Raw genomic sequence first — 27,575 nt, 5'->3', positions numbered from 1 at the left:
ATTCGAAATTGCCAGGGATATGAGATAAAGGTTTAAAAGTGTATAGAATAAAGATATATCAACACATGCATTAATATGTACTACTCAAATGCTTTAAGCAGTCAGTAAGACTAGAAATGTTCTTACACGGCTCAAAATTACCACCTGATTTATGAAACGCGCACACCTGCCAGTTCTGTTTTAACACCACACACAATAGTGGATTAGGCTTACTGTAAACCCAAAGGCTCATGCTCGCTGTCTGCACGTCTGTCACATTATCATTCTTCTAAGGAAACAAGCTTATCTAGAAGTGAAGTGGAGAAAGTCATGATGGTTTCTGTAAGAGAAAAGCTTGCATCACAAAGGCAAAAACAATAATAAAAAAGCAGAAGAAAGTCTGACTGAAGAAATCGAAACAATAGTGTCTGAGGAGGAAGCCAGAAAAAAGCACAGCTTTCCTAAGTGTTTCTATTTGAGTTGATGTAAAAACCAAGGCAATTAGAAAGAACAGAAACCTGAGAAACATGGAGCATGTTCCCTCACTGCTGATCTGTTGGTCATGTATCCACGATGCAAATCTCTTGTTCCACCGCATCCCAAAAGTGCTTTACTGATCTGATCTGGTGATTGTGGAGGCTATAAGAGTCAGGGCGGTGAACTCATTGTGATGTTTAAAAACCATTTTGGGCCCAAAGTATGACCATTGGGAATGACCATTTTACCACTACCAGCCTGATTACGCAAGTCAGGATGGAGCCATGCTTTCATGTCAGTTATGCCGAAACCCTACCAACAGAATTAAACAAATCGAGGCTCATTAGTCAAAGTTCAAAAGTGTGAGTAAGCTTTCTAACACAGTCAAGCCTGTGTAGTAAATGTTTGCATTCAGCTTTTGTGAATGGAGCCCACTAAATTTTTTGTTTACAGCATTTTATTTGAAGTTGAAAGATAAATTTATTGGACTGCATATTGACAGACATACAGCCGTTAAACCTTTGCACAGTATGCTTTTTGCCACAACAAATTATTTGCATAGAATTTTTAAGGAGTAGTTTTCACAGTAAGGTGGGAAATCTTGTGGGCTGACTCAAAAACTCTTCACTAGAGCTGAAGGTTTGCTTGCTTCAGAAAAATAAATGGCCTACAAACCTTTCAGGAGTAAACACACATTTTGACCATCAAAGAGTTAACAGGAGAAATCCATCCGTAAACTGAGTCACCCAACCAGTCCTCAAAATCACACTGCTGCTCTCGCAGTTTGGATCAGTTCCAGAAAACACACTGGTTTTGTTCCCAGTTTGAGTATTTAATAAATCATTGAGCCAACACGACAAAAGCAACAATGAACCTTTTTATTTTAACATTTACATCTTTTTAACCTTGTTCTGTAACCCTGCCTACTGTATCTAATCACCCTGCAGAGCAAACACACTATACCTACATAGGCAAGATTGTAAAAGCCGATGAGCGAGTGAGCGGTGACTCATTGTATGTTAACTCAGTCCACACTTCCCTGTCTCGCTCTCGTTTGCACACACACCTTCAACCTCACCCCATTATATCACTCTGACAGCTCAGAGGCAGAGCTATAAAGACAGATGGTCAAAGGTGACCAAGTGACACCCTAACGATCTGTTCCACAGTTTCACTTTTCTCCTCTCTGTTAAAGTTCAGTGTGCTCCAAGCGAAAGGAGTTGACAGAACACAAACACAAGATTCATTTGAGTAATTTTAAGAATATATAAATGATTTCATAACTAAAACTGTTATATAAATACTATTAAAAGTTAGCTTTATGGGTTTACCTCATAATAATAAATAAATAAAATGGATCTCCAGTTCAAGAAATTCACTTGAAGGGGATTCAGAAATCGTAACACTGACTTTATAGCGTGAAATAATGACATAAATTTGAATCACACTTTGGCTGCTACCATCACGTCACCTAAGGTTAAACAGGTCACTGCTGTATGTCAAGATAACTTCACATTAGCACTAAAGTGGAATATTGTTAGTAGTGGAACGGAATATAAGCATTGAAACAGTTCAGCTCTTTGAATGCATGAGAATAGAAGTGGGTAGAATCCAGGGTTTTTTTTTAGGAGTTTGCTTAAAGTTTCTTATTAGTTTGTCATGAACACATAAGATAATATGTAATCTGAGCTCACGTTACAAAAGAATTTCATTTAGACTAAGTTCATCACTTTTGATGTGAGGTTTGCATTTTGAACACCTGTACCTCGTGGCAGTGTTTCTGAGAAATGCTGTGTGCAGTTTAAATATTCTTCATTAGTGTGCATATAGCCCTCGTTTGGCTTCAAAACCACCTCAATTCTTCATGGCACCAATTCAACAAGGTGCAGGATACACCCCTCGTGACTTTTGGTTCATATTGGCATGATAACTTTACACAGTTGCTGCAGATCTGTTGGCTGCATATCCACAATGCAAATCTCAAAGCAGTTTGTGAGATACTCAGACTAGCCTGTCTTAGCTTAGCTTGAACCTAAGCAGGTTATCTTGACCATGCCTACATATCTAAATGCCATAGTTACTACCATGTGATTGGTCGATCACATGGTGTAAGTACAAGAGAAACAAAAAACAGTTCTGAAAAGTTAGTCTAGACTATTTTCAGCTATTGTTTTTACAGTGGTGTGAAAAAGTGTTTGCCACGCAGACCATTTTTCTCTTTCTTATGGTGAAGTCATGAATACTGACCTTAACTGAGGTAAGTGAGGTCTGCAGTTCTTGGGATGTTGTCCTGGGTTCCTTTGTGACCTCTTGGAAGAGTCACATCTGCTCCTGAAGTAATTTTGGTCGGCCGGCGACTCCTGGGAAGGTTCACCGCTGTTCCCTGTTTTAGCCATTTGCGCATAATGGCTCTCAGCATGGCTGACTGGAGTCCCACAGCTTTAGAAATGGTTTTTCCAGACTGAGAGATCCTAATTACTTTATTTCTCATTTGTTCAACTCATGTTCCATCACACTAAATTGTCAAATTGTAACAACAGACTTGTAGAAAGTGTCATCTTCTTTTATTAATGCTCCTTCACTTTTATTTATTTTGACAACAAAATAATGAGTACATAAAAACCTTATTACTGCAGTATCAACTGAAAAACAATAGTGGTGAATAAGGTCATGTCTCTTGTATTCTGTCAGGGATTTAGGGGAATTTAATGTTGTGCATAATGAAACTGAAGAAAGAATTACGTACTTTGGAAGTCATCAGAAACTTTTCTGCAATGTTTCTGGTGATTGGCTTTCTTAAATTATGGGTGTGTGTCAGCACAGTCGACCTTTAGAGATTCAGGTGAGCTTAAGGTGAGGCAAGGCTTTGAGAAAGGGGTGGTGTTTTCTGACTTATCACTAGGTTTGCTTTATGAGTTGGCCCGATGTAAAGTAGGCCATTAATTTTAAACTCAGTCTTAACACAAAGTGTAACGTGTGCAAGCTGGTTTTATTTGTGTCACCTCGGCAGTACCAATGTCTGATTTAGAGCTAACCTTTGGAGCATTTACAGGTTGTAATACATAGATGGAAGCTTCGTGTTCTAACGCTTTTCTCAAAACTGAGGCAACATGAACTACTACTGCATATATTTAGCAAATCTAAATTATAGATGTGTATAGAATGGAAATCTTTGCTGAGCGGCAGATGAGAATACATTTTTTGTTTGCTGAAATGAATCCAGATATAAACTGATGATAAGAGGGCAGCTGGAAATGCTTTTTAGATGAACTGCAGCGTCTTTTTCAGACTGCCCAAAAAGCCTGGTTGGTCAACAAAATTAAAAACCTTTCTTGTTAGTGGAAGAAGAAGAACAAAAAATTAACGTAGCTCCCGCCATCCCTTCAGTCCCTTTGGGAATGAATGGAAAAGATGGTTTTGGAGCAAAAGCTGAGGCGTGGGCTGGAAGAGCAGAGCGCCAAACCTCAGCCACCGCCGTCAAGCACGGCTCAGTCTCAGAGGGAAAGAAGTGGGAGGCAGTGAGGGGAGTGAAAGCAGAGGTAAAGGAGGGGTGAAGCAGGAAATGAGGCACAGGGGATTTTTTTTTTTTTAACAGCCACGGCAGGATTAAGGCTCTATTTGTCAAGTTACTTTGCGTGAAAAATTATTTATTGCATACTGCCCTAATTATTATCCAAGTTCCTAAGTTAATAAAAAAGCACTAATCTCTGCAGATAAAAATGGTTTGTCAGCGTGTTATGAACTATATGTTCATCGACTATGACAACACAATCAACATATGAAAACAAGCCTGATCAAAGTAAACTTTCAGACTTTTGTACATTTCAGAATAAACTTGTTAAGAGGCAAACTGTTCACCCAAATCTTTCAGCTGGAATCATCACAGGTTTAAAGGAGACCAGTCAGTGAGGAATTAGATGGTTTTAACAACCCCAAAGCTATGAAAAGGGAGCCCATTCTCCTTTTCATTATTTTCATTCATATACAGAAAGCTGCAGTGAAATGTCTCAAAATAAGAAGGGCACACATGAGTAATCTCAAATCACTCAAAGATGTCAACTCTTCTCGTACGTCAAGAGACAAGGGCCGGCTCACTGCTTTTGCATAGCACTGTATGGATTGTTACAATGGTGGAAGCTAATATTAAACATGGCCACAGTTTAAATCATGTCAGCATATGTACAATCAGTGTTGGTTGCAACCACTGTTTGCTAGGAAAACGTGTATTCCTCAACTTACCGGCAGTGGTTCTTTGACGTTTTCCGCCGTTGCTGGGTGAAATCATTGCATGAAAGCTGAAAAGCACCAAAAGCCTCCTAGCAATGTCTTCGATTGCTAGCAGACTGTCATGGTTGTCAGTAGGTTTTCATGTTTGTCAACAAATACTTGCCAACTACTAGCCCAGAGGTAGGAAAATGCGGGAAAAGTGCAACACAAGCAGGAAGCTGGTTTGCAAGTAAAAATTGTGCCTCCATCCTGCAGCCAACATGAGGGGCAAGTTTTACTCTGAGTACAAACAGTCTCCATTTGGAATTTTCTTAGTTTTAGACGATTGAGATGATTGAGACTCATTTCCAGTTATTGCAAATACTTGACTGCAGTTCTTGATGCTTAAGTTGCGATCAAGAACTGGAAGTTACTAGGTTTAGCAAGGGATAACCTTTTTTTAAAACAAAGGTCAAGCTAGGTGTGGATAACTTTTTTCGCTTATTAAATAAAATCATAATTTGAAAACTGCATTTCATAATTATTCGGCTTATCTTTGAATAATATTAAAATTAGTTTGATGATCTGAAACATGCAATAACAAATTAGCAAAGGGGGATAATACGTTTTCACAGCACTATATGTCTGCAGCAATTGTTAGAGAACAAAGCAATCACAAGGAAGTTTTTGCCAACCAGTTGGGGAAATACACATTTTTCCATAGTGATAGGTGGTTGCCAGGGAGTCACTGATTGTCTGTAGACCTGAATGACTTTGACTTGAGCAATCATTTTCCCAGCAATTGCCATCAGCCTCCAGCAACTACCTGATTATACCAATTGGGGAATGCACGTTTGTTTCCCTATTGCTGGCTAGTTGTGAGATGGTTGCAGACCACTGTGTCACAGCTTGAGTGACTCCGGCCTTTTTCACGCTTTCGTACATTGTCACCATGGTTGTTACATGTCTAAAACAGCAGACAAGTTGACATCACACAATTAGTGGTCATGTGTACAGAAGCCCTGCCCATCTGCTGTTCAAACCTCGTCTTTCAAACCAAACTAGAGAAAGCTGGCTTAGAGAAGTGATCTAAAACTGTTAAGTAAGGCTTAGTTTGAACTGTGGCTCATGTATATCTACTCTGGTAGAAATAACAGCTTTCCTTTAACAATTTTCTCTTTTATCCACATACAACCGATAAAAAAAGAATTTATGGACAAAATTCTAGAAAGAATAAACAGCGCATCCTTTCAGATTATCAAAATATTTATAGTGTTACATTTAAATAAAATTTTTTTGAATGTCTGACTTTCATTTTCAGATGATTGAGAAACAGATAGAGACAGTTACTACAAATCTAATCTAAGGAAAAGGAAAAACAGCAATTCTATAATCACAAAAGCACTTCTGATAAATGTACTAATCATCGTTTCTCCAAGGAAACAGGTAGCAGAGGTGGGAAATCACCTCTCTTGGAAGAGAAACTTTCCCAAACTGTAGATCTGTACTGTGTATTCCCCTAAAAAACAGAACTATAATGTTTTTGTTTTTTTTAAAATAAAGGCCGGCAATACATAGAATAAGTGATGTTTCTGAAACTAGCAGAGTGCTGAACAAATTTATTAGACGACCAACCAATGTACCACTTTGGTACTTAAAAAATGTTTTTTTATGTTTCTGTAATGGTTAATCCACAACTATTACAAGCTCCAAAAAGTATATTTTGAATGTTGAAACATAATTACTGCTGTTATCCATAAACTTCCAAAGTTACGGTTTTACAAAAAAGAAAATTACAGTGGAACCCCGGCTTACGAAGACCCCATGTAACGAAAAATTCAAGTTACGAAGGCACTTAACGGCAATATTTTTGCCCGTGGTACAACAAAATGCCAGTGTAACGAAATCCGTTTGCGAAATGCATTTCGCTGTTCCACGTGAAAGACGTATTGTTGTTGCAGTGTGCTATTTCGTGTGCTTTTCGTTTGCAATTAGCCTATCGTTCATTCATAATGGGGCCGGCATAAGGCATAAATATTAGCGAGTTTAAAAAATTGTTAAAATATCATTGCACAGTGTACGTACGTACATTAATTAACGTAAATGTAAGTTTAGTTTTAATGTTTAGAATTAAATTCCATAATGTTATGTACATGTACACGTATGTATGTATGCATGCCTATGTATGCTTTCTTCAGCCTCCACCAAGAACTTCGTTTTCAGCCAGCATCGCCTCGCTCAAAAGGCGATGGAAAAAGGTGCTTTGACTTACTTAAAATTTTGACTTACGAAAGACCCTCTGGAACTAATTAATTTCGTAAGTCGGGGTTCCACTGTATTATTTTTTGATCAAGAAGCAAAATTACAGTTATTTACTTGTATTCCCGAACAGAGTGTTTGAATGTTGTGCTTGATCAATTTCCAAATCCCCAGAGAAGTCCAGTGTGCCGGCTCAAATCTTGGGCAATAGAAATGTGAATTTTGTTCTTTATTTCCAGAATTAAAAAAACAACATGATTTCCAGCTTTAAACTGATTTTTGAAGTTTTTGTTTTTGCTTTAAGTGGCCTAAGAAAATATCATAAATAAAATAAAAATACATTTCCTAAGCGCTGTAAGTAATCCCAATAAAAAAAAAATGAAATAAAAGTATATGGTATAAAAACAGTGGAAACTTTAACCTCCAAAACACATCCAGTCTTAAAATAAGTCAAATGTGGTTAGCATCTCTGCTCTTTGTTCTTGAAGCTTATTTAAGTGTATTAACGGTTTATGATGTCAGTGAGAGTGGTCTTACTTTCAGTCGAGGGGTTCTGTCTCAGCTTTAAACACTGTGGTAACCCATTTATCAGAAAAGGGCTGATCACTGATTCAATCGCTGCTTCAAAGTGGGGCATAATTAGGTTGCAGTCAAATTACAGGCATTTTACACTGTCTGACATACTACACAACCCCTTTGATGTAATATTTTTGTAGATTTTCTTTTTTTTAGCAATCCAGGTTAGAAAGAAATAAAGAAAGCTTTGTTATTAGGTTATACATCTTTGGAAAATATCAACTGCTTTTTTAAGGTTTCTTTTATAAATTAGAAACTGTAATGTTTGTTTTTACCAAGCATTTCGATATTATTCTGTGAACCCCCTGCATGTGTCTCACTGGGCTGGTAAAAATGTACAATGCACCTAATTCCCTGGAAACTTTTGCACATTACACAACCTATAGTTTCCAGAATGCTGGGCTCTTCTGTGTTATTTTACTTCCTCACATCTGTTCTGAGTATTTTAGATCCTCAGACAACCTCTCTTTTATTTCCTGGAACTACAAACCTCCAGTTCCCCATCAGCTCATTAAGCAGTGACCACTATGCTGGGGAAATGACTATTTCAATATTTAGGATACATGCAACATATTGTAGTTCTAAGAATACCAAATGGTTTTAGATAGTTTGCATAATTTGTGTGGCGGGAAATTCTCCACCTGCTCCAAGAGGGCAGAGACATTTGGCAATCTGAGCCCATTGGTTATCATTTCTACATCATAAATCTGTCAGAATATAATGCGATGTTTGAGGAAAAAGAAAGCCTCGAGGAACAGGACAATGTAAAGACGTGACACGCTGAACTAGTAAAGCACTAAAACACACACTGACACATACACACAAAGAGCGGCGGCAACCACAGCACACCAGGAAAAACATATCCAGATGTTCTCCTCATAGGCTCACCAACCCCCTCCCACCACACACACACACACACACACACACACACTGAAGCATAGCAGTTATTGAACCCACTCTTTCAGCCCCTCCTCTCTCGCACTGGTGCTCCTGGCAGGCTGTCTGGTTGAGGCCCATAGTAAAGGGAGTTGTTTTCTCTGGCTGGAGTGTCTCTCTGAGAGTGCGTATGTCTGAGCATGTGTGTGTGTGTGCATATATATGTGTGTCCCCGGGCCCCAGACAGGAAGGAAGAGAGTGGGCCCGGCATTGCAGCTCCAGAATTCCGGTTTTGTTTTTCTTCTTTTTCCATTAGTGCAGAGCCCGAGCCGGGTCTTAAAGAAACAGGCATTAATATTTTCCCTTCTCAATGGCACAGCCATGAGTCCTCCACAACGACCTCGAGATGACTCATTACTGTATATAATCATATTTCCAGTTTGTTGAATTAAAAAAAAAAAACCCAAAACACACACACACACACAAAAAACAAAACAAAAAAAACCATGGATCTGTTCTTTGAAAAATCACAGTGTGCGTCTAAGCGCAGCCTCGGGCACATTTTCAATGAAGCATCTAAAAATAAAAATACTGATCCAGCATCAGCGCTCAGGTTACGTAAAATACTCGGGGGGGAACCGAAGAATTTTGGACACAAGCGGGGAAGGAGCATTCACCCCCATACTTTAAAAAAAATTAATCATCGCTCAAACTGTGGTAAAGAACGGGTTGAAAATTACTCGCCATGAGCAATGGATGACACCGCTCACAGCTCATGATCCTCACATTTCTGCTCAGCACAACAAAGACAGGGAAGTCATGACTTCTCTGGCAGTAACTTTAGCTCTCCCAACGAGAAAATGACCAGTCTCTTAGTAATAGCCTGTTACATTTTTTTTTCTACAAAGCTATAAAAATGGTACTCATTATAACGAAAAGGGAACCAGAAATATTTCATCACCTAACTTTGGCTTTCACGCCACACTTGAGAAGTGAAAACATTTATTAAAAGTCTGTTTTCAGTGGATAAAAGTTTTATTGACAGAACAAAAAGAACCAATGTAAAAAGCAGCATTACTTTAACATAAAATATGAGGTCTGGCATCATTTATAGTCACCATGAAAATCAACAACCTGTTATCTTTCAGTACTTGCTGGAGGCACTAAAGAATGGTAATTTCAGTAAAAAAAACAAAAAACAAAACCTATCACCAGATGCATTGTGTAATTAAAATAGAAATAGTAATAAAAATGGCCTCAAGCTTGTCAGCTGGAAACATTCTCTCACCTTAAACTAAATAAAGGCACTGTGGGGGCCCTGTAAACGTTACCAGAGAACAAACGTCTTGAGTAACTGTCTTAACGCAACAGGATCATTGAGCCACATCCTTCCTTTCAAAAATGACAAATATGACTGATGGTTACACAAATATGCACTTTTCGGTGAAAAAAAAAACCCCCAGTGGCTAATGGCCTCCTGCACAATATAGACTGGGTAAAAACATACACACTGTGCACAAGTGTCAACACCTGTACAGGCAGCCATTACGCTCAATCGCACACAGTGTGTCACAGCGGTAAAGTGGGGTCTTTTTGTCAGCAGGAAAGCGACTGCATGCTCAGCACTGCTGTACTGAAACTTTTCTAATATTCAACTCCTTCACTTCTCATATCTCTTTTCAACACAGCCAGACACAGTACATCAGCGGGAAGGCTCAGTGTGCATTTAAGGTTCAGTCCTTGCTTTCAGTGTGATCAAATGGCAACGGTGTATGGTGTTGATGCAACCACACTTCCCCCCTCCAACAACACAGATCAATGTGTCTCTGGTACCACTAACGTTAAGCCTCCTCGCTTCTCTGGAGATGTAGACCGATTTCCATTTGGTTCTCCAAACACTCCTTGAGCTTATCCTCCGTCAGCGTCAGCCGCTGCTCCAAGATCGAAACCGTCTGGAGGAAGAAGAGAAGACAGGAGAGGATAGGAACAAGACAAAGAAAGGAGATGTATAAGAGAGAAAGAGCATGTCAGAGAGGGCTGCACAGCATCAGCCTGACAGTAATGACTATATAATGGTTGTGTTTGTGTGTGTTTGAGACAGATGTTGGGCGAGCAAAACAATCCAGCTGATTATCGTAGCAAAATCTGCTGCACGAACTGAAAACACTACAGTCTCTGTGTCTGGCACGCACTCTCTCTTGTTCTCTCTCTCACACGGTTGCATAAACACACTTACTCACACAGAGAGTACAAGAAACTAGCTTTCCGATTCAGGACGGGAATGTGTGGGCAGTGAGATCACAGTGCGACATACTTTTCTTTTGACCACCCTCCAACAGTGGCAGTAATTGTGGCGTATTTGTTCCCGTACATTCGAGCGCAGTGTCATCCGAGCCCATTTATGAGAGGGGCCACCAGTTGTAATTTCCAGAGGTGTCACCATTAAAATGAAGACACTGCTCAGCATGGGTGCGACTGACAATGTCGGAGGTTTTGTGTTAATGTGAGAACTCACATTAGACATTATGAACTTCATATCGGCTTCTGATATAAATGATGAAACGCTTAATTCTACTTTTTAAAAGTTTTTATATGACAAAAAACCCCAACTTCCAACAGCAGTCAGTAACAGCCTCAAAACTGCAATTCCAAAAAACCAACAAAAAATATGGATAAAAGACCCTCGGGGGAGTTATGAAACAGCAAGTCTGCTCGTCTACATGATCAGGCAAGAGTGAAACAACAAAATATTCGAAGGAAACCGGCATTTTTATCTCATCAGTGGCCACTGATGTTACTGAACCTGTTCTAAAAATTCTCAAGTGTAACATAGCTGCATGCACCAAAGAGGGGTCCAAGTGATTCAGCAGGGCTCAGTCGCCATGGCAACTTAATCTGGTCATGTTAAAAGCGTGACTTTGTGGACTGAAAGAACAAACATGTTTTTGCTTATTGTAGCACCTCCCAGTGGTCAAATTACTTTTTTTTTTTGGTATAATCTAATTATTTGGTTTGGTGTCAAAATAAATGACACAGTTGCTAAGATATGACCTCATTTCCTGTTTGGCAGCATTGCCGGAAAGAAGTTCAATCAGCTGTAAAATCGATTTGATCATCTAAAATCCACCTGAAAACTTGGCTGAAGAGTAAGGATGACAAATTTGGAAACCCTGTGGGTACACAGGCAGCTTTTCTAAAGTACAGACACACAGTCAGTGTACAACAAACAGGCTTAAAGCAGCAACATTGCCTGAAGAGATCTGACTGTACTCAACACAGAACTGAAAGAAACTAAAGATCAATAGCTGATGTCTTTGCTGTTCTGTGTGTGTGTGTGTGTGTGTGTGTGTGTGTGTGTGTGTGTGTGTGTGTGTGTGTGTGTGTCAGTGTGATTTTTCAGTGCACTGTTGTCTTTTCTTCATAGCTTCGCAAAATATATGTGAGGTCACTTTTACATTTCTAAAATTGTTTGTTCAGATATACATAAGTGTATTGCAATACATGTGTACTTTTATAACAATGTACAGTACAATTATGATACATTCGCTTAATTTCTACATTAATATCTGCAGGGCTTAAACTTAACTCTGACAAAACTCAGCACAAAAGCCTGCTCCATGTTTGTGCATCTCCAAGAAGGAAAAGAGTTAAATACAGAATTGGGTGAAAACATGATTCCATATACTTGGGAAATGCTGGATAACCCAGTATTTTGTCATGGTTTTAGCTTTTCCTAGAGACCGTCAGACCTGTGTAGTCATACAGAAGGTTCTCAAATGTACTAAAAGACAAAACCTAGTTAGCTCTTACACACACCTAACACACATCTTACACAACCCTACTGGATACAGGAAGGCTTTGAATCCTGGTTATTACAGTAATGCAACTGGATGAACTTTTCATCCACTGTGCTTTATCTCAATGACTTTCTGAGCTAAAATGGATTATGTATGAAGGAGAGTTCAAACACAGGTGGAGCACAGAGTGCAGCTCACTGCGCTAATGCTACAACAAAAACAAAACCCAGTTCTCCAACCAGTGGTAAAGCAGCCATACACTGTGTTTTTTATCTTCCCCTGCAAGCATAAAAACCTTGTTACAAAACTGTAATAAATGTCATTTAATGGATAATTAAACACAGGTCTTTTTTAAAGGCAAAAAGTCTCAGGAATCAAAAAAATAAGAGATAAACTACCTTCAAAATCATGTGGCAAAGTAGCCTTACCCAATCTCCAGTTTACTCTGGCATTCAAGTGCCTTTCATTCATTCAAATCAGCTGTGAATGCACTGAAAACATATATAGTTTTTGTTTTAAAGTCTAGATTTGTTTAATTCTTTTCGGTTTCTCTTTGCGGTTTGCCAAGCACTGTGAATGTCCTCTATGTTGGAAAAGCGCTACACAGACAAACAGCCCTTGGCTTGTAATTCTAACTATGAGGTGTAATAAACAAGGATATGAGTCTAAATATGATTCATAGAGATCTCCTTGGCTGTTTGCTTATTTTACAAAAGATAAGACGATGAAAAAAAGCAGGCAGAGCACCTTTTCTACTCCAACTGTCTTATAGAAAGTAAGCAGCATTTAAAAATCTTTTTGAAAAGACATCTGAGCTAAATGCTACAACATAGCTTCTTTTTTTCAAATCACGAAAAAAATGACAGTAATTCTGAATGAGTCTTCTGTAAACAGTTAAGTGGCAATCCTGCATCTCTTACATAACTGTTTTACTGAGCTAATGTTGCCTGGTGACAAACATAATCACAGCGACTAAGCAAATCTGGATGGAAGGGCTTGGCAACAGAATTTGGTTGAGGGCAGAAACAATCAAACAGTAAACACAACATCCCCAGACAGATTAGGCACTCTAGGTTTGGGCCAGTAAGAGCATGTAAGTATGTCAGCATGTCTCGACCTGTAATTGTACGGTATGCTGTGCTTTGTGCCAGTGAGGGCAATTTTGAAATTACTAAAAAGCAGCACAGAGATGAGTCACTCACAATATTTAGCAAAATGTAACCAGCAGTGGATGAGATGTGACACGCACATGGATAAATGAACAGGCACAATTAAAGACATGAGCAAAGATTTAACACACTACTGTACAAAACTCTTGAGCTTCCCCTTGTTTTTCATATTTTGCTTCTAAAGAGATGGACTTATATTCTTTTTAAAGTGGTCTTGAGCAACAGTTCTCCAAGTTTTTTGGCTCAGGCTTTCCAAAGTTTTTCCTTTGAACTTTGAATGGTTTTTCACTCATTTTCAGTCCAGTTCTCGCACTTGACCATTTTTAGAGGAATGTTGTTTTTTGTTTGTGTTTTAAGACACTAAACACTGACCTATGAATCATTCAAGCATGAAACGGCACCCAATGTAAGGGATGAACCAGTGTTGCGTCTACACATAGACAGGGAACCAGTTTGGTTCAGAACCAAAGGCACTTTTTGTTACTAGCAGCCTGTTGCAAAAACACAGAACTTGTTCCATTGGGGGAAAAAGGACTGAGGTATGCCAAGTGAATAGAGCTCAGGAGAGAGTTAAAACAGTGAGCATCTCACGCTTTCTTTAAAACACAGTGGAGGCTCTGTCATGTCTTGGGGCTGCATTTGAGCCAGTGTCGCTGGGGATGTTTTTCAGAATTGATGGAATTGTGAAAGCCGAAGAAAAAGTACAGCCAGATATTGAGCCACCATGAGATATCATCTGGAAACACCTTGGCAGTGGCCTTATTTTTCAGCATGACAATGATCACACTGTCAACGCAGTAAAAGCATGCCTGGATAGAAAAATACACAATGACACACTATCAGTCATGGATTGGCCTTCCCCAGAGTTATTGAAGCAGTGTGGGATCATGTTGACAGAGAACAGAAGAAAAGGCAGCCAACATCCAAAGAAGAGCTCTGAATGTCCTTCAAGAAGCCTGGAGAGCTATTCCCGAAGCGTACATAAAGAAATAACCAGAAAGCTCACATATGTCGATGAATTGCTTCATCTATTTCCTATACAGAGAAATGAGGGATGGCTCAAGACCAGTTTTGGGAAGGTTACTTTTAAAATGTATTCCACTACAGATTACATGCCACAAAATATATTTTGTAACGTATTCCGTTACGTTATTCAATGAGAGTAACATATTCTGAATACTCTGGCCTTGAGGCGACTTTTGTTGTGATTTGGCGCTATATAAATAAAATTGAATTGAATTCTGGATTACAATATTTTATCAAGCTTTTTACAACTGCATGAATGTACTATTGCTGTGTGATTTATTACTATTACTGAAGGTTACTCGCCATACCAATAACAACTAGATTTTTAAATCTTAATACAAAATGAGCAATAGGGGGGACATTAGGTAAGGCTGCACTTTTAGCAGCGATCTCGTGTACAAAACTATTCTGCACGTATATAAAACAGGTCCGCGGCTCCGAACCGTAGTAAATGGACGTCTGGCTAATATGTCAGGTCCCGTGTCAGGCTCGTAACTGAAAACTAGCTTTACTTTGTTGTCTGGGTCAACTTTGCCTGCGAGAGACAGAGAGAGGCTTTGAAAGGCTGCTCCAATGGAACTTATCGTTTCAGAGAAAAACACGAAAAAAGTGTACAGTTGAGTCTTAATAGCTTACTTACAACTGGGCTACACTGCCTTCATATTAAATAATTTTTTGAACAATAATTTCGTCACGTCATTATGCGGGCTGCAAGTAGGGGTGATATAGGCCACGAGATTGAGACACAGGCTTTAGAGCCTCAATGCGTGTTTTGTTTGGGTTTCCACCGGCGTGGAATTACCAAAAATAGAGAGGGCATAGCCTGATATATGAAACAGGAAAAAATTGCAGTGTAATCCATTTATTTCAACAAAGTTACTGTATTCTGAACACCACCTTTTTAAACTGTAACTGTAACAGAATACAGCTACTCCTATTTTGTATTTTAAATACGTAAGGCTGGTACATGTACTCCGTTACTCCTCAACACTGCTCAACACTTTTGCACAGTCTTTCACTCTATCATTTGCTACAATTACGATATTGCTTAAAAATATGTGACTAAATGACATGTGTTGCTGGATAAGAAAACATTTTTTAAAATTCATCACCTGTCTTTTCAGTCTTATCATCGCAAGACCTAGATGATGTAGGATAAAGAAAGGATGTGAGCGGGTGAGAACAAGAGAGACTCGAGATGACTGCAGATGACTTAATCTACTTCATTTTGGCATGTGGAGAACAGGTGTTTCAGTGGTTGAGCAAATACCTGTGAAACCAAAACACTAACTCCATTTTCATGCAACGGTGTGACGAGTGGAAGGTATTTCATGCAGGCTCCCCACATCTATGTGGGTGTTAAATAAAGAGCTGAAGTCATGGTGCCTTGTCCAGACTAGCCCCAGTCCTGCTAACTATGGTAGCTCATTACAAACTCATCCTCCTCCTTTATGAACAACCTGAACACGTTAGTGGGGTTGACCATCCAAACTTTAAGTTTAAACTGTGTCCACGATAGAAACTCAGAGACACTCTTTTTTTGTCAAATTTTTCCGATTTTTATTTTTTTAGAGGTTCAGTCCTGCAATTAATGCAGATTTCAACATTATGCACTCCACACTGTATATAAATGCCACTTGTTTTGCACATATTCAACTCTGTATATTTTATATATTTTATTATTATTATTATTATTATTTTATTATTTTATTTTTTACTATTTAATTTGTAAAAATGTGTATACACACACACACACACACACACACACACACACACACACACACACGTAGGAAAATATTTAGTATACACATCCAGAAATGCATACACTATTATATATTGTACATATATTTATTAGTTTCAGGTTGGCCATTCTTGTATTTTGCTCGTTTGTGTTGTTGTGTTTGCACATCTCTGTTGCTTGTGGGGCTCGCACACAAGAATTTCACTCGCATGTGCTGTGCCAGTGTGCCTGCACATGTGATGTGACAATAAAAGTGATTTGATTTGATTTTGATTTGATTTAAAGATGTTTGAGCTGACTTGCTCTTTAACTTGCCTCTGAACCTCGCCTCTTTTATGGTGCTTCCTAAAGCCCACTATAAAAGAGAAATAATAAATAAGCACCAATGCGAGGCTGTTTTTTTAAAAGAGGCTGTGCAGGTTTTCCCAGTTCTAAAACAACTCAAAACTTTGTCTTTCTATTATGAACCAAACGACTTTAGCTCAGAGAAGTTCCTACACGTTACAGAACTCCCATTTTAATCTCATCACTCCTCTGCTGACTCCACAGAGCTACAATATGAATAAACAAAAACATGTTGATGCAGGAACTGACAAAGACTATTAAAACGCTTAGTCTCTGATAGTCTAAGATACACATCACGAGGCACTGAGTTCAACACTGAGTGGGCGAGTAATGTTTTCTTTTGGGTAGTCAAACTAGATAAAATCTCCTGCTATTTCATGCGTCGTGTGAGATGTTGCATTTCTGCTTTCTCTCCTTCCGTCAACCTGCCTCCCCTTTCCAGATCAATACTACCCTAACCTGATATGGCTCCCTGTTTCTCAGCCAAGCCAGCTATTGGTGTCTCTCTGTGTGTGATTTTTGCACGTGTCCCCAGGCAGCGGCAACATAATACAGGCATCTAGTTTTCATGTGGAGTGGAAACCAAATCTTTATGCTCCTAAAAATAGAAAGAGCTGTTTTTCTTTCCTTTCCAGAACACATTATGTTCTCCAGTGCCCTGAGCATTACTGGGATCTTTTACAAAGTCTTTCAGGTTTGTTATGACCTGTGCTAGAAGAGTCTGAAAGTCAAAAGAAGGCAAACTAGTGCTGGTTCAAGGTGGAAAAGTTGATTCTTTCCTCTAAATGAGGTTATTAAATACACCACGACCACATGAAAAGAACAGGAAAAACATACATTAAAGTAGAAACTACAAAGTTTAAAGAAAGGAACAATAGCCCACAAAAGCTAAATGATGGGGATAAAAAGAAAATCAAATCACACTAATAATCAGCAGGTGTGGGGTGTGTATACATATCCTCATCTAAACCATTTTGTTGGCAGAAAGCCACCAAATAGCCCACCAGGTAAGACTAATGTTTGTAAGACAGCATAAAGCTCAAAGAGTAGGCAAAGGATTTTTTGTTTAAGAGACATGGCAAACTTTAACTCTATGTAAAAAGCAGGAGGACATGAGACTTTAAACATCTGTCTGTAAATCATGTTATGAGACACGTGTTTTGCTACTTATTATCACTAAATGAAAGGATTAATTTGGCTGTAGGTCAGGTGGTAGTGTGGGTCATCTACTAATTGGAGGTTGGTGGTTCGACGCCTGGCTGCTCCAGTCTTGGAGAGTGCAAAACACTGAACTCAAAGTTTTTCTGAGATGCGTTCATTGGAGTGTGAATGTTAGATAGGAAGCACTTAGACACAGAAAAAATTACCTGAATGGATGTGCATGAGGCATGCTGTATAAAGCGCTCTGAGTGCTCCAGTAGAGGAGAAAAGTGCTACATAAGAAACAGCCCATTCACACTGACCTGCAGAATCCTGAATTACATTCAGTGACATATAATTCACAGTTTCTTTGAAAAAAACAAAAACAAAATCATCATCCATCCATTTTCTTCTGCTTATCCAGTTCAGAGTCATGGCAGGAGTGGAGCTGGAGCCTATCTCAGTTGTCTGAGGGCAAGAGGCGTGGTACACCTATATATATGAAACTACAGCCTGACTATTTTACGTGTCCATCAACTGCTAGTTGTTTTTAATCCTAACACGCATTTGTTCCTTATAAGCAAAGTATGACTTCTTGACTTATGGTCAAAAATGTGTTATGTAAGTCTTAGCGCCCTTGATCTTTGACCTTAAAATTCAAAAAAAGTTCATCTCTGAGTATAAGTCCACATTCCTGCCAAAACTTCTTCCACCAAAGAAGATCCTGCCAGGTGTTCCTGACATATCAGGGTGATGGACAGGACTGAAATAGATGAAGAGATGAAGGGATGAAAGCACAACCCCAAAGCATATTGCCTTCGGACATGGGTGTTGACGGCCCCTAACCATCTCTCAGAGTAAACTGATGGCTTAACATGAACTTTTTTTTAAATGTAGGAGTCCAGAATCTAAGGGATAAGGTTCAGAGCAATACAACATATGCTAATACTTTTAACATTTTTTTAGGCAAAGAGTCAGCTAAAAAAATAAAATAGTATATTTAAGATTTTAACAAATACAAGTTTATTAATACGACACTAAACTACTGGTACCAAAAAGCAAATACGGGCCTGTATACTGACACAATATTGTTGTTAACAGACTGCAAAACATGAATACAGCCATTCCTTATCCCAAACCCAGTTTAACCTTTACAAGTGTACATCTGTTCTCTCTTAAAATCAGTTTAAATTCATTTGATTATTTCCCTGAGATACTCGAGGTAGTAAATCGAGCCTGTCATGAGCAGCTCTCAGCGACATGGCATAATTTTCATCTTATAAATCAGATTTCTTCAAGTTCCTCATTATCAAAAATACTGGAAAGAATTTAAATTCCTCAGAAAGAGAAAAATAAAGGTTTCCTTAGAGAACAGCGGTTTATGTTCGAGAGGCCATTCTTCACAGAAACTGATTAAAAATATTGTGAGAAAGTGCTCTCAGGGAATTTACAGTCCATTAACATGTTCCTTTCACATTCTCCTAATATTCCTTAGAGCTTCAGTTTAGCGTCTTTAACATCAATTCTGTGCTCATGGTCATGTGGCCGTAAATGTACAAACAAAACACTGATCAAAAACTAAGAAAATGTAAAAAGAAATAGAATAAGGTTAGTTAACGAAGAGTAAAAACTAAAACTGAGACTGTCAATAGATTTTAACCATCTTATATCGGTTTCTGGACACACATTATTTTTCTGTTCCTGAACATGATCTCTCTCCAGTCTCATATGAACACATTCATGTTCACAGACACAAATTTATTTTTTTTTTACTTTTCTTACTTACTTAAAAAAGTCCATATGTTCCATGTGTTGGAGGGCGGGGCGGGGGTTGGTGGTGCAGTGAATCACTTTTGCTACTCACACCAGAGATCCAAGTACAACTCAGACATGTCACCGATTTTCATAAATCATTTGTATTATTTTTTAATATGTTATTAAATCACAACAAATCACACGGAAAGATTTGGTTAGTGCAAACAACTTAGATTTAGAAAAAGCTCATCGTTTGGTCTAAAGTACTTCTTCTTTTAAAGCTCTGTTTTCTTGGTTGCCATAGCGATACACTGTCTGGACAACAAACCTCCCACAGATACAAACTATACTTACTTCCTTACATTACTTAGAAATTTGTGCCGACTGTCAGGAAAAATAAAAACAGTAGAATTCACTTCCATAAACACAAACAAACAGACTGACTATGTCATATTTTGCTATGAAGCTGAACTCGATGGACAAACACGTAGAATAAGCAGAGAAAGAAAAATGTCATACAAAGAAGAGAACAGTTAACATGATAGCCATGAAATAATGTATCCTAATGCAAAGCCAGTGTATTAAAAAATCTTCCTGGAGATACAAGAAAAGGGCTGTTATAGGCTGTTTCCAAATAAATTTAATTTTCCAAATATCTGAAAGCCAACTGCAGGCTTTAATTGACATTTTCATACGGATCTTTTTCTTTATCCATTTCATCTGTCTATTTACTTGTTATTTAGACTGTCTGATTTTAAAAGGAGGTGGAAAATATGGCACATTATATGTAAATGTGACCTGATTTCAGCACAGATAAAAATTTAAAAAATAAATTAAGAGCGAAGAGAGGAGAGAGAAAGCGTTATGGCAGCTGAGAAATGGGAGGGGGCAGACAAGAGAAAAGCAGCTAACACAGCAGACTCTGAGCCTTTGGAAGATTCAGTTTAATGTTGAATTATTCATCATCTTTCCTCCCGGTCTCCTCAAGTATTAGAGTTACAAAGAAATGTAATGGTGAAAAACAGTGCTCGAAAAAAGATTTATAACGGAGTAGGACTATAGTGCCGAAATAAGTAATGTTGCCTTGTCAGTCGAATCTCCAGAGGATGGGCGGCAGTAGCTAAATTACACTTTGAACTAGCTAAGAAAGTAATACGAGCACCTTAGATTGTTTCAGGTCACATCTCTTTTCAACGACCAACGACTGAGCCTGCCTCAGACTTACTTTTTGTCCGGCTGCATTTAACATTGCATGTGCGCAGAGTCAAAGTTAAAAAAAATATTGGTCCAAGTGCTAACCCTCAGACTTCTAGTAGATACATGTATGGTCTTAATTTCACATTGCCACCCGCCTGGCAACGTGACAATACCCCATCAGGCATTTACAGATGAATGAATTCAAGCCATTTCCTTCATCTTTTTCAAACTTTGCACACGTTCCAAAGCCTTCCACGTTAAGACCTGTTAACTAAATTGTTCTTCTTTCCATTTTCTGCATTTCTTGAGATTCTTTTCATTTGGCTTTTAACATCAGCCTCAACAAGACTACTCTGAGTGTGACTTTGTGTGAATAAAGAAGGAAAACTTACATAAGTACTATAATTGAGTGCAAGAGTACAAGTTTGCAGCCCTGTGGAAAAACTAATACACCCTTACTGCTTCCATAGGAATTCAGAGGGTAAGTAGCAGCCAGGTGCTTCTAATCAAATTCACTTGATTAACATCATCAAGGAAGTGTGAGCACCTCTATAAAAGCTGAAGTCTGGTTAGTTTGCATTAATGTGTATGTTAACATAATGCTATCCCAAGGTCAGACGGTGCATTGCCCCTTTTAGCATGTTAAATGTTAAAGTTTGTGACAGTACAATTTGTGCAGGACAAAGCCTTTTCTCTCTAAAAAGAACATGGCAGCATGGCTTTGCTTTGCGAAGCTGCATCTGAACAAAAGACAAGAGTTGTGGAACAACATTCTTTAGATGGACGAGATCGGAGTAGAGATGTTTGATTGTATTGCGGGCCGCATTTTTAGCAAACACCTCATATCATTTATTTGGCAAAACAGCTAAAAAAAATGAGCAGAAATTACAGGGTATTTAGCAGTGGTTGGTATATACCACATGACCACAATGTCCATGATTTTACTGCTGGCCATCCAGACCTTGTTACATAATATACTGCCCTATTTTCTCCTTTTCGCAGTCACTGCCTATATGTTTATAATAAATCACAGGCTTAATATGGTGTGAAGAGAATGACTCTGTTCTGGAAATAATTGTAACTATTTGGGAAGGCCATTTTCTCCCAGTAACACCCAGAAAAAAGTAAGAAAAAGCTTACAGAAACCAAGATGCATTTCCTCTAACAATATCTAGTCCTAGAAATGACATCGCTCATGTTTCCACTAACCAAGAATGAAACAAATTTTCAAGAGAGCCGAATAGCAAACCAGATGCAGATGGTCCATCTGGTATCGGGGATGGGGTACAGTAGGCTTGAAAGAAAAGGCTGGCACCACCCCCTGGGAGGAGTCAGCTAGCTGCCTGGCAGTTCCTGCCCAATATTAAACGCTCCCACATGGTGAACTACAGTTTGAAGCTCAAGAAAGGATAGGTGAAAGAGCCAGCGCGAACCCTTTGACAGAAACACACGGATACAAGGAGTGTTTCTGTGTCTCTGCAAGGCCATTAAGTATTTACACTTACTATGCAAGAGTAAGACAGTAAGTGCTGCTAGCACGCATATATGAATGATGTATTTTCCTCAGAGTGCACAAGCTCGGAGCTGAAACACTGCATCGAGTACAGAGAAAGACCAAACATCTTTCTGCTGTCTCAGCTCCATCTCATTCAACTCTTTACATCTGTGTCCTCTCGGTGCCCTATTTCTTCTCTGCTGCCTCTTCCTCATTATTTTAGTCTCCTTTTTTTCAACCACATGACTAGGGATGGGTATCGTTTAGGTTTTATCTGATACCAGTACCAAACCGGTACTTTTGAAACGGTGCCGGTGCTCAAACGGTGCTCGAACCGGTGCTTAAAGAATGGAGAACACACACTTTGTCCAAAAACCTCTTATGTTTAGCTGATTTTTTTGTAAAAAGATAACAATGTTAGCCTTTTCTGCAGCTATAGGGGATATATGGTATCACTCTTGGCTGGAAGCAGTGCTTAATCAATGGAAAAAACACAAACTTTGTCCAAAAACCTCTCATGTTTAGCTGTTTTCCACTTTTTCTTTGGTCATTTTAGCCTTTTTGGCCAGGGTGAAGGGAGTATCTGCCATCAAACAAGAAGACAGCCGCATGTAACTACGATGATGTTTGCTAGTTCACCTTACATGCATTAATGTAATAACGTGGTTAGCCTACTCAATGTAAATTACACATGAACAACATTAAGCTACTCACGCAGAGAAGAACGGCTGCTGCTGCCATCATCATCCGTCATCATTTCTGCTACACTGGCAGGGCTACGGGCCAGGACTTTCCTCTTCGGGTTCTTGGGGGATGTTGCTAACTCCGGGTCCGATAACAGGCACCACACCCGCAGTAGATGTGCACGGTGTGAGGTCTCACAGCAAGCTATCAAATACGGCGCATTTCTCGGCTTAAAAAAAAAACCCCGCTATGTGTCGCCAGGTGTTTCATCAGATTCTTGGTGTTACCTTCTTTGCATAATATCAGCTTAAAGCACTTGTTGCAGGCTGCTGAGTTTGCATCTTTTGCTGTGAAGTACAGCCAGACTTTTGACCGCTTCGCCTTGGGCATTTTTAATCTGTAGCTCTGCTCTAACAGAACGTACGTACCTGGGCCCGCCTACAATCCCTGGAAAGGTAAAATGATTGGCTAGAATTCAAAGTGTATGACATCTCAGGGAAATAAAGCACCGAAATAAAGCACCGAAATGTGCGCTGCTTTTCGGTCTGGTTACTACCGTTTATGTCAGATACTGGTACCCATCCCTACACATGACAAGTTGTTTCTCTCACCTGCTGTCTTTGTACCTTGAACAATTTTATTCTGTTTAAATACGTTCAAACTCTTTTTTTGTGCCACAGGCAGAAGAAAGTTTCTTGTTTCTATATTTTTGTCTTGCTGTGTTGTGTTTCTATCAAATTAAACAGAGCTACAGGCATTTCATTTAATACTGTTTAAGTTCGCCTGCAAAGTGTTTCAAGTGAAAATTATAGATAAACTTTTTGCAGAGCCTTAAATTGTTTCTGACATTTATTCCCTGTGGCCTTTCAGTGTCCATCACTAATCGCATTTATGTAGTTAAAAAAAAGACAACAAAAAAAGGACATATATTGATAACAAACAGAGCTTGCGGAGTTTAAATTGGTTACTCCTCTTTTCAGCTCTTCCTTAGTGATCAATTTAAAGTCCTCCAGGCTCCGGTCTGGCCTTCACCAGATACAGAAAAACCTATGGTGTCTAAAAGGTAAATGGACAGGTTCTTGTATATTGCTTTTCTACTCTATTTTACTCTTTATAAATATATGTCTCACCCACTCACACACATATTCATACAAGCACTCTCTTCTACGTCTAAGTGCTTTCTGTGTAACGTGTACACACACACACACACACACACACACACACACACACACACACACACGCTCCAATCATCGCATCAGGAGCAGCTCGGGTATCAGTATTATGCTCAAGATACTGTACTTTGGAAAGCAGACCGCAGCACCCAGGAATCAAAGGGAAGCCAGGAATTGCATATATAACCCTTGTATTAAAAAAAGAGCTTATATATAGAGGAAATTGATGGCAATGACCAAATTGAATATAAAGGACAGATTTCACAAACAAACCAGAGCTTACTCACATCACAGAGACACAGTTTTTCTCAGCTGCCAGAGTTTAGCCATACAGCAAGTTTCTTTTTTTTTAAGCTTTTGCTTTGGAGGATGTTAAGTACAATTACATTTTGGAGCCCAATCTTAAACAGCTAATGCACAGATCCCCAGTCACCTTCTGTAGAGAATAACTGCTAAAATACTGAAACATAACAATAAATGTGAGGAATAAAACTAAACATAACTGCACAGCATTAGAAAACCAAACAACACTGTGAGGTTGTGGTGGGTTTTTTATGCTTCTTTAATGTCTCTGTACTGCAGGCTGTAAAGTAAATGATGCTTTTGTTCTGACGAGTGTGAGTAGGAGGCACAAAGTACAGTACACTCTGTCATGAAAGACCAGGACTACTTCTGCTTACCTGAGTGAGAATATCCAGTTGGCCTATAATGTGTTCCAGGGTGTTGGCTAGACCAGGTGGGACCCCTCCATCTGAAGCATGGGACTGTGCTTGACCCTGGGGTGAATGCTGCGGTAAACTCTGTGTTTGTGTCTGATGGGCAGTGGAGGAACTGATGCTGAGGCTTCCATTGGCATGGGAATGAGATGCTCTGCTCTGGATGCCAATCTGTCTGTAGCTCTGAGTGTGGGCAGCAGTTTGAGAGTCCTGCCTTTTAAAATGCTGAGCTGGATCAGAAGTCTGGAAACAAAGAGGACAGTGAGAGCTGTTAGAAACTTTGATATCTTGGATGTGTCCCTGTTGGGAAAGGGAGAATCTTTTCTGTTGTAGATTGTGCAATCTTTTAAAAAAGTTTAAATTACTTCGTGAAAACAAAATTGCTGCTCTGGTTGGCAGAAAAAAGTTTTAAATTGGAGACAATCGATGAATCGCCTACATCAAGTGGCAACAGCGGTAATATTAAATATTACATTTCCTGACAAAAATAAATCAACAAATATTTATATCAATGCAGGCTGAGTTTTTGCTCAATGTCGGATATTTGTCATGCATATTTACAGTAAAAGGGACCTCCCACAAAAAACACCACCTTATCTATACCTTTATGAAAACTGTTCTTGAGCTGAAATGAAGGCTACATGAAGTTTGGACGTCTATACCCATTGACTCTGCAGAAAGTTTGTGACCTCCGCGCACTATGCACCTCAGCATCTGCTGACCCCACTGCTGTTGTTCGCAATAGCTTCCACTCTGTTATAATACTAGGGTATTTCAAGATGGGACTTGTCGCATAAGTGGCATTCTATCACGATGCCACGCTGGAATTCCCTGATCCCCTAAGAGCGACCCATTCATTCACAAATGTTTGTAGAAGCAGTCTGCATGGCTAGGTGCTTGATTGTATACAGCTGTGGCCATGGAAGCGATTGAAACCACTGAATTCAACGATTTGGATGTATCTGTGAATACCTTTGGCAACATAGTGTAATTAAATAAACAAACAAACACCCAATGACTAGACCCCTCATCGTCCCCCTAGTTGACTGGCAAAATCTTTGGTCATGGGCAGACTTAGAGCTCATTTGGAGCTTAAAGGGCTTAAACATTACAGTCTGAATGGAAACCAGTGTTGACTCACTGCTTCACACACACACACGCCCACACACACAAAAGCTAAGTCTGTCGGCCTGCGTTGTGATTAATTCAATGAGGCACAAACACATGAAGCTCGGTGACCACATCTCTCCATCACCATGTCTACATGACTAAATTTGTCCACACATGTATACGTTTCATTATATTTCTGTCTGCCTTTGCAGACCTCTGACTGATTGCGTACACGTGTGTGTGTCTGTGTTTATGTATATATTGTGTCACCTGTCCTCCATCCCAGTGAGAGAGACAAAAAGTGTTTACCTCATCACACATGCAGACTGAAGCCTATTCACATTCAGCTCAAAATGTCAAACTGTGTTGTTCCTAAATGAGTGGAGCTGTCAGCGATCGCTTGGCTCATCACATCTGCCACAGACGTAGCTTATAAGAACAGCTAGAATAAAATGAGCATGGGTTCCCTGCAGTCATGTACAAAGAGTCCAGGAGATGATCCTTGAGTGAGTGGACCTGTCTGTCCATGTGTCATACTCACAATATCAGAAACATCATGCAAAGTTACTGTTGAAAAAGTGGCAGTGAGAGAAACTGTATAAAAGTCAGTAAAATATGATACAGGTAGCCCACGGATAGTGCGCCGCAAGATAAAACAATATGTAGAAGCTGTTACAGGCTGAGATTTTAAATTGCAGAAGAAGAACCCTCATCAACAATATTAACAGTTAATTGTAGCTTGTTTATACACAGGATATTTGATTTAGTCATTTTTAAAATGACTTAGCGCCTGTTAATCATATAGTTTGACAAATTTGCACTTTTTCCAGCTTGTTTCACCACCTGATGGGATTCACCAACATTTTTCGATAAATCTGCCGCCATGCAGCCGCGGCTCTCTGAACTGTTCAGTGTGTGGGCAGAGAGCAGAGCAGCAGCACATTCGGCATCATAAAAAAAACAGAGAGAAGCATGAATGAGCTGCAAATGTGTCTTTTTGATTAATCGCTAATCTTGATAGATGGGTGTAGTAGATTAAGTGCATTCCAGGGTTTATATCCTATCTGTCCTTCCACAGGCTGCATGGAAGTATCACTGTATTTTCATAAGTTTTAAAGCTTATGTATGCATGTGGGCGGCAATGCTATTGCTAAAACTATAAATCAGTCTGCTAACTCAACATGCTCTTCATCTAACGAGAAGTCGGGGAAAACCCCATTATTGCAAATGTACATGCAAGTACATGTAAATGTGCGCATAAACATGGTAACCATCCTCCTAATGAATCACCTGGAGTGGAAAAACCAACAGTGGAAAATTTCCTGAGGCCAAATTAAACTGTTAGTCTGACACAGCCAGCCATCAATATACCTCACAAGCTGCATAGAAAAAAAATACACACACCTCTCTCTCGCTCACATACTCACATACATACATACATACTCACATACTTACATACATGTGTGTATATATATTTTATTATTTAACTCCCTGTAACATGTCTAAATAGTATATTTTACCATTGCAATGCTTTGGTTTTTTTTACCTGCCACTCCAAGACGTCTCTGGATCGCTTTACAAGTGCTTCAACTTTAGCTGCTGCGCATTTGACAAAATAAGTGAGCAAAGGTGCTAATTTGTGCTAAATGGCGACCCATAAAATGTTTCCCCCTGTGGCACAATGTTTATATGAAAATCAGTCTACAAAAGTGCAATTTTCCTCATTTGCAAGTCCTGTGACTTTGACTATGACCTAATCAAACACACCTTAAGCCGTAGTAAGTGAAAAAGTTGAATATATATTTTTAACTTTTGTTCATTTTGTTAGCTATCCCTGCTGCCACTGGGTAATAAG

The 27,575-nt window shown here is 39.1% G+C and overlaps 1 protein-coding gene across 2 annotated transcripts in view; it reads right to left on the bottom strand.

The window, feature by feature from the left end:
* Positions 1-9,358: 9,358 nt before the first annotated feature.
* poc1a (POC1 centriolar protein A) overlaps positions 9,359-27,575 on the bottom strand; it is a 51,161-nt gene continuing 32,944 nt past the window's right edge. For both annotated transcript variants that reach the window (XM_004548549.5, XM_076884073.1), the window contains exons 10-11: positions 24,575-24,853; positions 9,359-10,325 (exon numbers count right to left, since the gene is read on the bottom strand). In XM_004548549.5, coding sequence (XP_004548606.1) covers positions 10,215-10,325; positions 24,575-24,853 — 390 coding nt within the window. In that variant the 3' untranslated portion in view covers positions 9,359-10,214. The remainder of the gene's footprint in view (positions 10,326-24,574; positions 24,854-27,575) is intronic.

Source organism: Maylandia zebra, linkage group LG5, assembly GCF_041146795.1.
Source record: "Maylandia zebra isolate NMK-2024a linkage group LG5, Mzebra_GT3a, whole genome shotgun sequence".
Lineage (NCBI taxonomy): Eukaryota > Metazoa > Chordata > Actinopteri > Cichliformes > Cichlidae > Maylandia > Maylandia zebra.
This window is presented reverse-complemented; position numbering and strand designations above follow the sequence as displayed.